At 39.3% G+C, this 14760-nt stretch overlaps 1 protein-coding gene across 1 annotated transcript; it reads right to left on the bottom strand.

Moving 5' to 3' along the window:
* Positions 1–557: 557 nt before the first annotated feature.
* Positions 558–13303, bottom strand: LOC109461761. The gene is made up of 13 exons (XM_019758154.1): positions 13174–13303; positions 12450–12580; positions 7782–7909; positions 7420–7539; positions 6608–6785; positions 5856–6081; positions 5016–5230; positions 4440–4604; positions 4034–4140; positions 2631–2782; positions 2246–2341; positions 1523–1666; positions 558–821 (listed from the first exon to the last, which is right to left on the bottom strand). The coding sequence occupies exons 1-13, from the start codon at positions 13250–13252 to the stop codon at positions 700–702; spliced, it is 1863 nt and encodes a 620-aa protein (XP_019613713.1). The 5' UTR covers positions 13253–13303; the 3' UTR covers positions 558–699.
* Positions 13304–14760: the final 1457 nt, after the last annotated feature.

Genomic DNA, 14760 nt, shown 5'->3' with positions numbered 1-14760 from the left:
CATTGATGATGAATACATTGACTGTACTCTCTTGTGATGTTCAATTGACAACAAAGTGCTTGTCCCTACATAGGATGGCCTCACAAGGCTTGATACACACATTTTCCTCTGCTGAAAAAGATAATAAGCAACCAATAAACAAGAACTTAGCTGGGGTCATCATAATAGATGAAAGGAAGATGAAGTTAAGAAGAGTCTTCTTCATCTATTACAATGATCTGTGTATCAACCTTCTCCCTGATATACTGTAATTTCAATTTTAATTTATGTTCACGAGCAAAAAATCGCGCTCTGAGAAAAATAGACATGTTCGCAGAATTACATGTTCGCAGTGAGAATCGCGCGAAAAAATAGACATGTTCGCAGAATGATATGTTCGCAGTGGCAGCAGGTGCAGAAAAAATTATTTTGGCAAATCATTTGTTTGCGGTAATGATAAGTTTACAGTATGGAAGTCACTGAAAAAATATGATACGCATTTACTTGTTATTTACTACTATTGGTACCTCTTGTGTGAAATCCCCCTCACTGTTAAAAAATTGTCAAATAACCCACCATGTGTTTTTATCACAATAGCTTAGCAAGTCCAAAACCTGAAAAGCAATTTCATCCTTTGGGTTTTCTTTAGAAATTGACCAAAGGTTTCAATAAAAATAAAGCCTTTCAACAAGAAACATCACAGACCTCTGTTCCCACGAACTACAGCTCTAGCAGCTCCTGGCCAAGGCTGGTGTTCAGTTCATCCAGGTCTAACTGCATGGCTTCCAGTTCTTCCATCATGGAAGCCTCGTGTCTTTCAGCCTCTTCTGCCGGCACTCCAACTAGGCATACAGACAGGGGCACAGAACTAAAAACATCTGCATGTTTTGGGTCAACTTCAAATGTAGTTAAAAAGCTACTAGGAGGGAGCACACTTCAGTATCTTTCACCTTAACACTTGCTGCTCAAGTGTAACAGCCCAGAAGAATACACAGAAACATGGCGTCAAGCCAAAATCAACTTTCACCAAACTCGAACTTGGATCATTCAATTTTAGACTATTTTTTCAACTTTTTACCAAATACAGTAAACGAAATTCGACTTCCGCTAACTATAATATTCAGTTAGGCCACACCAATTTAATTTCTTGGTTAACGGATTCGCCCCCTTCATTTATCCTGATTTGCAAATAAAAATAAAAATTCAAAAGAATCAACTGCAAAATGCTCATATTTTGCCCTGAACAGTAGAAAACGACTTCCTTTTCATCCTAGTTGTTATAGTTGTTCCATCTTTCAATGCAACGGTATCATTAAAAGTTAAAAATTCATTGTTTAAATTTTAAACCAGCCTGGTGTGTTGACTTCATGGCTCCTATTGTACCATTTTGGGCCATAATTGGATGCCTAGGCCTGTTTTTTTTTTTCGCCCGCCCGCTCCATTATTTTCCTAGAAAAATCCGTTAACCAAGAAGTTAAATTGGTGTGGCCTTATAGGAGAGATAAAAGCTTAGAACAGATATGTTCTGAAGATAATAGCATACCTTCAACAGCAGGCAAGAAGCTCATGTCAGGATCCACCTCCATCAGACTACTGCTTGCCACTTCATAGTCCCCAGATGGCTCATCTTCGTACATGTTGGAGTAGAACTTCAGTAAGGGAGCAGCACCTGTCTGACTCTTACCACCTGCAATCAATCAAACCTATCAAATAGCTTCCTCTGTTGTTTCTGCCTTTGAAATATGTTTATCTACTTGTTCTTTTTTTTTTTTTAACGGTGACGTTTAATGCAAAGCCAATTATTTTTGGCCACTTCTAGGCATAGAGCTAGAGGTACTTAAGTGAGTATAATGTAGTTATGTCAGGAGATGGCGGTGGACCTTTGTTTTGAAGCTTTGTGGATTGTAATCTTTTCCAGCAAGGTCGTGCTGTAATTCCTGATTTATTTTCTTTGGTGGTTCTTTTATAATTTGCGGCTTTTGCGGTCACTTCTGTACCACAAACTTATCATTCCTAGCCTGTTTTTCAATAATTTGTCGACTTTCTTTTATTCTGCACCTGCCACCACCCTGAAATTATAGCTCCATGAACATGTCAATTTTTCTCAGACCACAAACTTTTGCTACTGCAAACATAAAGTGAATTACATGAAGTATGATCCATTCTTCATCATGAAAGAAAAAAGACCAGAGTATTCTGTTTTAAAGCAATATTGCACACTATGAGGATTACAAAACAATTAAGATTTAAGAAAATACAACGTTACCTGTGTCAGATTTGGCATCATACATGCCTGTCTTGATACTTTCATCTAGACTCATAAGAATGTTCTCCATATCTTCCATCTTTTGCATTTCATCATCTGAAACAGACATATACAAATGTATCAAAGTCGTCCTAAATTTGAGAGAATGCTAAAAGTGCAGTAAAACCAATTCAATTAACTACATTAACCTTCGTAGTTATTGTTTTGAGAGATATCATCCAGATATAATGTTACATTTATTTCTTTACATGGGCATTAAATGGCAAATTTAAAGGATACAGTAATCTGGTGGATATTACTCCTATAATCTTTACAAACAATATTTGTCTTGAATATGCTATGAATTTGGCCATGTGCAGTTATGTTTTTCTTTCAAGGAAGGTACCTAGAGTGTCTTCGGTAGGATCATCCTTCAGCAAATGTTGCTCGGTGGTTGGTGTAGAGGAGTTGTTCGATTGGCCAGGTGGTTTCTTCATGATCTGTTGTATCTCCTCTACAGAGCTGCCACTCAGAAACATCTCATACGGCAGGAGATTCCTGTAAAAACAAGAATTTGGAGATCTCATACCTCCATGAAATATACGAGTTTTTTTCTAAATGTTTTCACACAGTACACTACAATACAGAACAGGTTTTTGGTTTCAAACACAAAGTAGAACCTTTGGCCTGGATAAGTTAATGTAGACTTTTCCTGAGGGAGAACCTCATTAATCAAACCGGGCAGGCGCTGCCTCCACCCCGCACATCTGTTTTCCCTGCCACCCCGCACATCTGTTTTCCCGGAAGTTCTGCTGCAGTACCAAGGTCAGCCAACAGGAGGCCCATATTTGACCTTGACCTTTGGGTTTCTAAGACCTGCCAGAATACCACATATCATCACAATCCATAAAGGCGTTCTGAAGTTATGCTGACTACAAATGTGCGGAAACACACACACACACACACACAGACGCGCCAAAAACAATACCTCCATTTTTCATGGAGGTAAAAAGCAGCAGCTATCAGCATGCAAAACAAAATGAACAAGCACTCCCTCCCAGTTACTTTTGTGCAATCCCCAGTTTCCAAATCTTGAATCATTCATTCCCTCAACCGAAAGGGCAAAGACCTACATGTACATCTACAACTTAAGGAATTAGCTGATGATAGCATGGCTAGAACACAAAGAATGTTAAAACCAAGTGGGGAAGAATCTGTCATGATCCTTTTTATCCACGTACTTGTAGAAATACAATTTGTTTTTCTCCAAAAAAACAATTCTACAGCAGCTGTTAAAAATGTTGTTATCTTCAAATCTTTTCAAGTACTCAGCCATGTTCTCACTTCAGAGGAACAATATGGTACCAATCTTTTAATTTAATGACAATGACATTTCAGTGTCGACCATACCATACTGGAATGTCATTGTAAATTAGAATGATAACTGTTATCAGATATCAATCAGTTTATTTGTTAAAAGACTGGTTTAATATACTGCAGTAAGTACATGTAGGTCTATGTAAGATTACAATATTACAGATCAACGGATGGCATCAAAACAACTTTCAGCACCAAGGACAGAAATCAATTCAGAATCTTTACTTACCGGTAAGAGATACTTTTTATTCTCTTAGAACAGTTTCTTATGATTCTTTGAATATGGCATTTCATTTGACAGGACTATATAAGGCTATATGATACAATAGGATTTTCATGGTATTTAGTTGTAACCACCCTGAAACATAAGGCATGTATTAGGTGGGCTCTAACTTAGCTAGTCGTTACTTTGCACGTCAGCTGGAACCTAACCTTTCGTAGTACTTCTTTGCTGCCTGTCCTCCATGAGAAGCCATGCTGCATTTGGTCAGTACCCTGTAGATTCCTGCCCATCCTCCTGCTTTGCCTCTCTTGGAGAGCTAAAGTTGAGATACAGATCAAATGTGTAACGTGTAAGCTAACAAATCGTAGCTCATATTTATTACAGAGTGAAAGTCAAGTCTAAGTCTTGTAGTCCTGTAATCAAGAGTAAATTTTATGGATTACACCCTCTGCAGACTCCAAATTTAATGCAATAGGGCAAAAAAACAAGGCGGCAAAATTTTTTTTTTGTTATTGTTGTAAATTCGTATTTTAAGTCTGTACTGTATCAATTGTGCCATGATGTATGTGATTCTGTGAATAAAGATACTAAAAAAAATTTAAACAAAGAAAATACCTGGCTGTACCCTCCCTTTTCCATGACAGCTGTGAAGAGTTGATGCAGGCTGACCTTCGAACCATTCCACACTGGTGGTGAGCTGACATGCTTGCCATGGGATGTCAAGAAAGCCCTCACCATCATACCAAAGTCCTTCTCTGTGCATGTGCCAAGATCTGGAGGCTATGATAGAAGAAAAAGCACACAGTTCTGGCCACTATCCGTACAGTATAGATGGTGCCATTTTTAGCTGTTTACTAATTACAGAATTAGTGTTTAACTGTAACTGAGCTGAAACAATGCTGATCTTGAAATCACAAAGAAACGTTCTACAAAAGTGATACGCCAAAAAGCAGTTACTCAAGCAACTGGATATGCTTTTGGAAATGGCCACCTATCTTATTACCTGGATGTCTAACCTTCATTGACCTGCAAAAGTGATACATTGTAGACTTAGAAATTATCTTCATTCTACTAGAAGCTAAAATACTGCTGGTAACCCTTTCTGATATCGTTATCAGGGAAGGTACAATTTATTATGAAATTATAACTATATATATATATTACATGACATGTATCATATGAGCAACTCACCAAAACTGCAAAAGCTGGGCACTGCAAGTCAGTACTTGATACATGCATGCTTTTCTGCTTCTTGTTGCTACTATCAGTATTCTCAGTCTGCCTGTTTCTTGTTGGATGTGAGTTGTTGCTTGATCCTTTCTTTCCTGTGCTTCTCATCCCCATCTCTGTAGACATGATTTTGCTATGTGTATATTCCACATCTGGACTGCTCTTCTCTCTGTACCCTTCAATCATACTAGAATTATTACTAGTAACTATTCATTAAATGATGAAGTTTCCAGTGACCAGTTGTGTGTTCTCCATTACATCATCCACCTAAGGCCACATCAATTTAATTTCTTGGTTAACGGATTCGCCCGCTTCATTTTTTTCTGATTTGCAAATAAAAATAAAAATTCAGAATCAACTGCAAAATGCCCTGAACAGTTAAAAACCGTCCTTTTCATCCTAGTTGTTACAGTAACTGTTATTCCATCTATCAATGCAATGGTATCATTAAAAGTTCAAAATTCATTGTTTAAATTTTGAACCAGCCTGGTGTGTTGACTTCATGGCTCCTATCGTACCATTTTGGGCCATAACAGGATGCCTAGGCCTGTTTGATTCTTATTTTTTTGCCTGCCCGCTCCATTATTTTCCTAGAAAAATGCGTTAACCAAGAAATTAAATTGGTGTGGCCTAAAGTCACATTTTCAAATACACGGTTGTCTGGATGCTATAAGGAAATCAGTCTTATTCTGCCTGCTGAAATGTATCATACTAGTTTATATAATATATCCTAACAGCAACAAAAGTTTAAATCTACTTTTTGTGAAGAAGAACTTTAAATGTTCGCTGTGAGGAATTTACCTTTCAACTCCGTTGAGCTGCCATTCTCTGATTCTCCTGTTGTCCTCTGAGACCACTTGAAATGACATCTCTGTAATCTCTGCTCATTTGTAAGGCTCATCAGGTAGTCTGCTTCCTTGACAGCAGTGTTCAGTTTCTTCTGTTTCAGAGTTGGGCCTGTCTTTGGAGTTGTCAATTTCAGGCAAGGGTTCCTTCTTCCTTTCTTTCTCGTCTTTGACTGTGCTACCTGTGTAACATAATTTTTGTATCTTACTTTCAAACATAAAAAAAGAGACTGTAGCTTTTCCATATCATACTCAACTTGTCCACTTTATCAGGACTTCATTCTTCCTAATTATGCTCCTTTACCATTTCTTTTAAGAAATAAACTGATTGATATCTGACAACAGTTATCATTCTAATTAATTAACAATGACATTTCAGTATGGCGCGCAGTGTCACCCAATATTACCATTTATTTCAAACAATTTTATACCAATCCTGAACTGTAAAGACCATCTGTGTGTGTTTGACAATACTATGCAATGTTATCATGCATCAATAATGTAAAAATCACTCAACTGCAACAGGGGCCGACATCGTCTACCAGATACCTTTGACCCAGTGTTAACGTCACACTTCAAAGAAGCCACGTGACAAGCCTCACTGGGTCAGTCTACTGATGAAGACCAGAGTGACTAGTCGAAAGCTCTAGTTGAGTGAACTTTTTGTGTTGGATCAAAATTTTAACTTTAAACATGTAAAAATCAAACCTGTGCAACATTTGGTGCTGCATCTTTCTTTCCGTAAATGTCCACCCTCCTGTAGCTGCACCAGCTGTGAGAGGGTTTGGGGCCAAGAAACTCCACATGGTACCAGGTGATGTCCCCATCCTCATCCACCTCTGTGTGTTCTCCACTCTCTGGGTCAGGGGTCAACACAGCTGGCCAACTAGGGCAGCAAAAATGACTTAAGCCTCTGTTACAACCCGCCGTACGTGCTTCTGCGTGCTGTCTACGAGCAAAAGCGTGGGCAAACGTAGGGGATCCGTAAGTGGTGAGTACCACCTCCACACGGAATCCTACGGATTTGGGAGCACGCAGACACGCCGTAGAACTTTAAGTGCATGTAAAACTTTTTCTGCGTGCTGTCTGCGGATTCACCACCCGTATGTGAGAGTACAGGCGACGAGCGTGACCCGTACAGCCTATGAGCGTACAACGCACTCAACGCTGTCTATCAACGTTGATGGATTGCTTTAAAAGTTTTTTGCACGCCATAAAGTTCCTGAAATTGATGGAAAAACTGGTGCTGGCTAGAACCCTGCATTTCACACACCTACCATCTGTAACAGTGGGGGTGTGAACCCACAGGATAGAGGCAAAAATGGCAGGCTGCCATCAAGCCTCAGCGTCAATGTGCAAGCACTTCTAAACCCATTGACAAGGAACAACAGACTGATGATAAACCGGATAAGTGAGCCAGCAAGTTACTATATTTCATATTCTAACAGAAACTTGGTTCATACCACAGTCCACACCAGAAACTCACCTGAGTAAATCTGGAACAGAACATCAGAACTTACCTGGCAAAGCCATCTAAACGTGCCCAGACAAGACTTCCCACAGCTATCTCACTACACACGTAGCGCAGTCCGTACTTCTGTGCTTTCCTCTCATCATGGGTTTCCTCCACATCTGTACAGCTGTAGCCAAGAACCAAAAGCTTGATGTGATTTCCTCACAAAATGTAGCACTGTAGTCATTTAATCATTCAGTCTCACTAGTACTACAAGTCTCTTCAATAATAAAATGAAACATTGTTTCTGCTACAAAGGCCTTGCAGAATTATACGGTAACTCTTAATTGGTTACAGGTCTTTGCTTAATATTCTTATGGAACATCATTCAAACGTCTACAATAAACCTGATTTAAAAGTGACTCTAACCTGTTATGTTCAGAGTCAGTATTCAGACGACACAGCCAGTCCTTATTTGCATATTCAGTTGCTACTTCCTTTGCTACTCTTCTCCACTTGGAACATTTGTCACATTGTATCCATGCCTCATGCTCAAGCTGTAGAGGAAACAGTCATATTGTGAACAATTGCTTAATCCCAATCATTTGTGGGATGTCTGTTTATATTTGTCATGGTTTTCTTCATGATAAATATAAGGCCACACCAATTTAATTTCATGGTTAACGGATTTTTCCAGAAAAATAATGGAGCGGGCATGCGGAAAAAAAATAAAAATAAAAACAGGCCTAGGCATCCTGTTATGGCCCAAAATTGTACGATAGGAGCCATGAAGTCAACACACCAGGATGGTTCAAAATTTAAACAATGAATTTTGAACTTTTAATGATACCATTGCATTGAAAGAAGGAATAACTGTAACAACTAGGATGAAAAGGCCTGTTTTCAACTGTTCAGGGCAAAATATGAGCATTTTGCAGATGATTTTGAATTTTTATTTTTATTTGCAAATCAGAAAAAAATGAAGCGGGCGAATCCGTTAACCAAGAAATTAAATTGGTGTGGCCTAATGGCTAGATGATACATTAGTTTTTACTTTGCTAGTTCTGATAAATCACTTTAAGACTTGTTCTGACAACATTTATAAATACATATAATGTTATATGTGAAATTATATCAATAGGGGCTGTACTACTCACCTCCATGGAGCTAGCTCCATGGAGCTAGCTCCATGGAGGTAAGTACTTCAGCCCTGAGGCAGATTTTTTCCAGCTCCATGGAGCTAGCTCTACGCACTAGTACTATGAATGCATATGCCTGGTTCACGTCACCTTCAAGAAAAATTCATATACATGGTTCACGTCACTTCAAGAAAACAAACCAGCGCTATAAATGTCTTGAGAAATAAACAGCCCCGTGCACAAAGAACACGCATGGTTCACGTCACTTACAATGAAGAAATCATGCTCTAGAATATATCGTGTTTAAACTTGATACGGCCCCACGCACTGAGAACGATACATGTACACACAGTGCCGGCCGGTCTTCTCAGAGGCTGTTTTGCCCACAGAGCTAGCTCCACGCACTTTGAATGCATATACATGTTTCACGTCACCTTCAAGATAAATACATAAACGTGCTTCGCGTTGCCGTCAAAAAATACCACGCTCCAGAAAATGGTTAGATCGGTGTATTGTTATTTGTAAATCTTGAATAATCGTGTTTGGTGGTGTTCTATGCGGCCCCACACACTGAGAACGATACATGTACACACAGTGCCGGTCTTGTCGAGGCTGTTTTGCTAGCTCCACGCACTTTGAATGCATATACATGTTTCACGTCACCTTCAAGATAAATACATAAACGTGCTTCCCGTTTCCTTAAAAAAAATACCACGCTCCAGAAAATGGTTAGATCGGTGTATTGTCATTTGTAAATCTCGGATAATCGTTTTTGGTGGTGTTCTATGCGGCCCCACACACTGAGAACGATACATGTACACACAGTGCCGGTCTTGTCGAGGCTGTTTTGCTGGCTCCACGCACTTTGAATGCATATACATGTTTCACGTCACCTTCAAGATAAATACATAAACGTGCTTCGCGTTGCCTTCAAAAAATACCACGCTCCAGAAAATGGTTAGATCGGTGTATTGTCATTTGCAAATCTTGGATAATCGTCAGGGGTTTTTCTAGAAAAATTTAGCATGAGGGAGCAGATCGCAAGCATGGCGAGGAACGAAGTGACCGAGGGGGGATTTTTTAATGAGTAACATTCACAAGGGTTCAATTTGAAAATTGGTATGAGGGAGCTGGCTGGTTACATGAGGGAGCAGCTCCCTTATTCCCCTGTTTAGAAAAACCCCTGATCGTTTTTGGTGGTGTTCTATGCGGCCCCACACACTGAGAACGATACATGTACACACAGTGCCGGTCTGGTCGAGGCTGTTTTGCTAGCTCCACGCACTTTGAATGCATATACATGTTTCACGTAACCTTCAAGATAAATACATAAACGTGCTTCCCGTTGCCTTCAAAAAATACCACACTCCAGAAAATGGTTAGATCGGTGTATTGTCATTTGCAAATCTTGGATAATCGTTTTTGGTGGTGTTCTATGCGGCCCCACGCACTGAGAACGATACATGTACACACAGTGCCGGTCTTCTCAGAGGCTGTTTTGCCCACAGAGCTAGCTCCACGCACTTTGAATGCATATACATGTTTCACGTCACCTTCAATATAAATACATAAACGTGCTTCCCGTTTCCTTAAAAAAATACCACGCTCCAGAAAATGGTACAGAAAATTGTTTGCATCGGTTTACTAGTATTGGTATTTATAAATCTTGGATGATCGTGTTTGATACTAGTTATGTTACGGCAAGGCTGTCCTTGTGTATTGATTGACTATATACACTATACTTAATTTTGTGACGCAAACCATGTGTTGGAATTCATACTGCGTTTATTTGAGCTCTCCAGTTTAAAAGTTGTCGGGACCTCATCCTGACCACGATATCGATGTCACCTAATGACCTATGTCAACGATTGGTACAGAGATGCGATTTTCTGCAATCTATCGTGGCTCAGCTTGCGAACAATGGTGGTGTTCATTTTAGAACTGACAATACGATAATACAATAAGAAAACATGATATCGAAAGGAAAAAGCCCGGTTGAGGCCATTGACATTGTGAAATATAGAATTTTCAGTATTCACGGCGTTGGTTTCCATTACGCCTTCTTTAGTTGACAAATAATGAACGGTCCCCGGGCCCACAAACAAAGGGGACAAGCGACAGATAATGAACGGTCCTCGGGCCCAAAAACAAAGGGGACAAGCGACACTAATTAATAACAGGCTATTTTCACTGTTTGTCTTTAGAGGGAATTCATTTAAGTGTAAAGGCGGGATTTGAGCTCTGCTAAATCAAGGTTATCCCTTTGGCCGAGGAGGTTTAACTTCATTGTTTTGGCTAAATCCCGACAACGAAAGCAATACGTCACCTAATGACATTTGTCAACTGCTTAGGGTCGATTGGCACGGAAGTGCTAATTCCTTCACTCCTTTCGTGTCTTCTTCTTCTTCTGTCTCAGCTTGCAGTGTTCGTTTCTTATATCTAAACAGGATATCGAAAAAAGGGGGGAATTTCCACTGTTCACAGCGTTATTCTGTATTCATTTTTTTCAGTACAAACGGACACATAAGTGTAAAACCTTTGTCTAGACGGACACAATTAGAGTTGTTTACGACCTTCCTGTCATAAAATAATCTGTTAAAACATCTCTTTTGTATCCTTTATTCACCGTATTTCACACGCACATGGTGACGCGGTTTTTGATATTGACAACGCGAAGAACACGATGCAGCTACAGGCCGGATGGGTATCGGAAAAGATCAAAGAACAATTTCCCAGAAAACATTTTTCCATTCCTACATAATGGTCTAGCTTAAGCATAACATAAAAAAGCACACTCTGCTGAAGTACATTCATAGTACATGGAGCCAGCTGTATTGAGCTAGCTCTATAAAGGTCTATTGTTTTCTTGAAGGTGATATGAACCATGCATATGCATTTGTAAGAAGCAGCCAAAGAGAGAGGTGGAGCATACTGCATAGATCTGGCTCTATGGAGTTAGCTCTATAGAGGTCGTTTTTTTCTTGAAGGTGACGTGAACCAAGCATATGCATTCATAGTGCATTGAGCTGGCTCTAGGGACCTACTAGCTCTATAGTGGTCATTTCATTTTTTTATGAAGGTGACGTGAACTAAGCATATGATTCCATAGTAAATATGGAGGCAGCTCTATGGAGTTACAAAGCAACCTGCCTCAGGGCTGCATTAATCACCTCCTTGGAGCCAGCTCTAAAGGGGTCATTTTTTTCTCCTTGAAGGTGACGTGAATCACGTATATGCATTCAAAGTGCATGGAGCTAGCTCTATAGAGGCCAAATTTTTTTTGAAGGTGACGTGAACCATGCATATGCATATATAAGCGAGAAGAAGTCGATCCTGTAAACAATAGTATTATTTAGTTTTTCTTCATGACCTGTACTTAGCTCGAAAGAGCATAAATGTGCAATAAAGGTCTTTCATTCATTCATAGTGCATGGATCTGGCTCTAAGGAGTTAGCTCTATAGACGTCAATTTCTTTTTTCTTGAAGGTGACGTGAACCACGCATATGCATTCATAGTGCATGGAGCTAGCTCTATAGAGGTCAATTTTTCTAAGGTGACGTGAACCATGTATATGCATTCATAGTGCGTAGAGCTAGCTCCATGGAGCCGATTAGTACAGCCCCTATTGTTTTTTCTGTTTTTTCTTGAAGGTGACGTGAACCATGTATATGCATTTTTCTTGAAGGTGACGTGAACCACGTATATGCATTCATAGTGCATAGAGCTAGCTCCATGGAGCTGGAAATTAATCTGCCGCAGGGCTGTACTACTCACCTCCATGGAGCTAGCTCCATGGAGCTAGCTCCATGGAGGTAAGTACTACAGCCCCTTCTCAATTATATACATTGGTTACAGTTAATCATACATTTTGCATCTCAAGTTGTCAACCCTATATTTTAACACTAAATCATTGTTTTAGTGACAGGTCGGAGTTCTAACAAGAACACTGTAAATTACCTGAATTCTTGCCTCCTCTTTGAGTACATCATCTGACTGATTCTCCTCCTCAGATGAACTATCTGACTGGTCGTTGGCAGTTTTCTCTGTGTCTGCTTCCCTCTTCCCTATGTCCTCACAGAACACTGGTCCTGACCAGCAGAGGGACATTGTTTCAGAGGGAACCAGGGCTCAAAATGAAAGGTGGTCCGATGGTCACTGACCACTAAATTTTAGGCTGGGACAACTAAATAGACACTTTGGGACATTTTTGGTACAATAGAAAAATAATCAACATCAGAAAATAAAGTTGACTTCAAACTGAAGTCTGATAATACAATACTTCCCAAAAAAAAGGTTGGGACACAGTTCATCCTCACTTCAGGACAATTGAAATTTATTTTTGGGTCAGTGCTGGGACAATAGGAAGAAAGTTAATTTGAGGCCTGGGGATTCAGTGGGGAACCAAAAAATATATATATCTGTGATGTTTCTTGACTGATCTGACAATACTTCTCTTTACTTCGCAAAAGGAAAAAATTAAACTGTATTGCCATCAAAAATATGTATCTTTGTACTGATTTGAGTATTCTGTTAATATATTCTGATCAGAGGCATCATATAAATGCAAAATTGAATGTTATGACCAACATATGAATAGAACAAATAATAGTATGACTGAATACACATGTACATTGAGCTCTCAACTATAAACTAAAAGCCTGGCTAGGTTTATGATTCTTACCTTTTTTGGACCTGAGAGTTATACTTTGACTTCTCAGCTGAGCGAATATCTCCTCTGTCCAGTCCTTGATCTGTGGCATGGTGACAACTGACTAGGACCTGCACAGCTCTGTCCCAGCCTAAAATGTTTTGTCAATCTGTTATTGGCAGCAAACGGGGAAAGATAAAAATTCAAACATTTCAAAGAAGTTACATGTATATCATACTGAGTATAAATATTGGCCAGGAATAAAAGAAAAACATATTGTTATAAGTCTTAGGAACTACTAGCAAATACATTATGTCTAATCTAAGTCTTGAAGATTTCTTCTCTCTTTTTAAAGCAATTGTAGATGAATTCACATAGTTTTTTTATTGTGTATAAGCAATGCATAATTGATCCTTATTCAGATTATCAAGGGCTCACACAACTGCCGCCAAAACTTGACCTTTGACCGCAACATTCAAATGACAGAGACAATGTTTTCGTTAACCTCTAATAGTTTTAAAGACAGTTAGTATCTTTCGCTCTCACGTTAGAATTAAGAGCAAGGTGGATTCCGGTAATATGATGGCTAGGTCACTCTAAAAAAGACATCACTTAGATTTTAGAATATTGTCGAGAAAGCGACGATAGCTACGATCAGAAAATTATCACGAACTTTGATTACTTCAAAACACACAAAATGTAACTTCTAGTCCTTTAAGTTTGGTTCAAAGAGCTCAAGTAGATGATGATAGTGCCCTGTAACGTAATGTGACAAAGAGAGCACTAATGGTATGGATATAAAGTAACGTTTTTTACCTCATTTATTCTACTCCGTCTCAGATGGATGACACTGCACTCGCAGTCCGTCTGTGTTCGATCCCATCAGACTTTGCGGTTATTCAATGTTTTTTACTCCAAATATCATCGCAATATGTCAGCCGAGTGTTCTATGCAAACTGTTGTGTCAGGCCAGACTTGGTCTAAATGTCCTTTTCAGTGGTCTGAATCAACATTTTTCCGCCTGTACAGACATGACTCTGTGAAACATAACTTATGAAGGTCTTTCTGTTTTTATGTTTGCATGAAAACCTAAATCTCCAAGCAGATCTTTTGGTGGCTGCAGTATCAAATTGGCCAGGTAGTAAAGTTGAACTATGCCACCCCTGGCTGGCATTTTTAAAAAAAATGATACTAGTACAAAAAGGCCGAATAAAATGCCTAAAATAGAACGTCAAAAAATAAACCTCTGCATGGAGAGTGATGAACACCTCAGTTCATGAAAATGCTGCAGCATGGACTGCAGTACTGATGACGGTAGATAGGAGTCGCTGTGACACCGTCGCAGTGTTTCCAAACGGACACACGTCAACCGTGCTTACTGTGCTGTGTTCTACCGTAGTACATATGCTCATTGGGAAAACGCAGTCTTTGCAGCCTCAAGAACTGGTCAACTTTGAACAGATATTTCATATTGTATGCTGAAATGTGCCGTTGTTTAAAGGGATGGATAAAAATACAAGATTTCCACAAAGACTTCTTTTCATTTAATACAAACCAGTGATGATTCGTCCTCAATTCCTTAAATGATCATCAGCTGAGCTCAATAAGTACTCTATATTT

This window comes from Branchiostoma belcheri, unplaced genomic scaffold (genome assembly GCF_001625305.1).
Source record: "Branchiostoma belcheri isolate BF01 breed outbred unplaced genomic scaffold, Haploidv18h27 scaffold96, whole genome shotgun sequence".
Classification (NCBI taxonomy): domain Eukaryota; kingdom Metazoa; phylum Chordata; class Leptocardii; order Amphioxiformes; family Branchiostomatidae; genus Branchiostoma; species Branchiostoma belcheri.
The sequence above is the reverse complement of the archived record's forward strand: the minus strand, read 5'-3'. Positions and strand labels throughout refer to the sequence as shown.

Bases quoted from the DNA above. Each gene is read 5' to 3' on its own strand.
- LOC109461761 (XM_019758154.1), bottom strand. From the start codon at position 13,252: ATGCCACAGATCAAGGACTGGACAGAGGAGATATTCGCTCAGCTGAGA. The intron at 5,231-5,855 runs GTAAATTCCTCA...GTATGATTGAAG, and splicing joins CAGCTCAACGGAGTTGAAAG to GGTACAGAGAGAAGAGCAGT. The intron at 4,141-4,439 runs GTATTTTCTTTG...TCTCAACTTTAG, and splicing joins AAAAGGGAGGGTACAGCCAG to CTCTCCAAGAGAGGCAAAGC.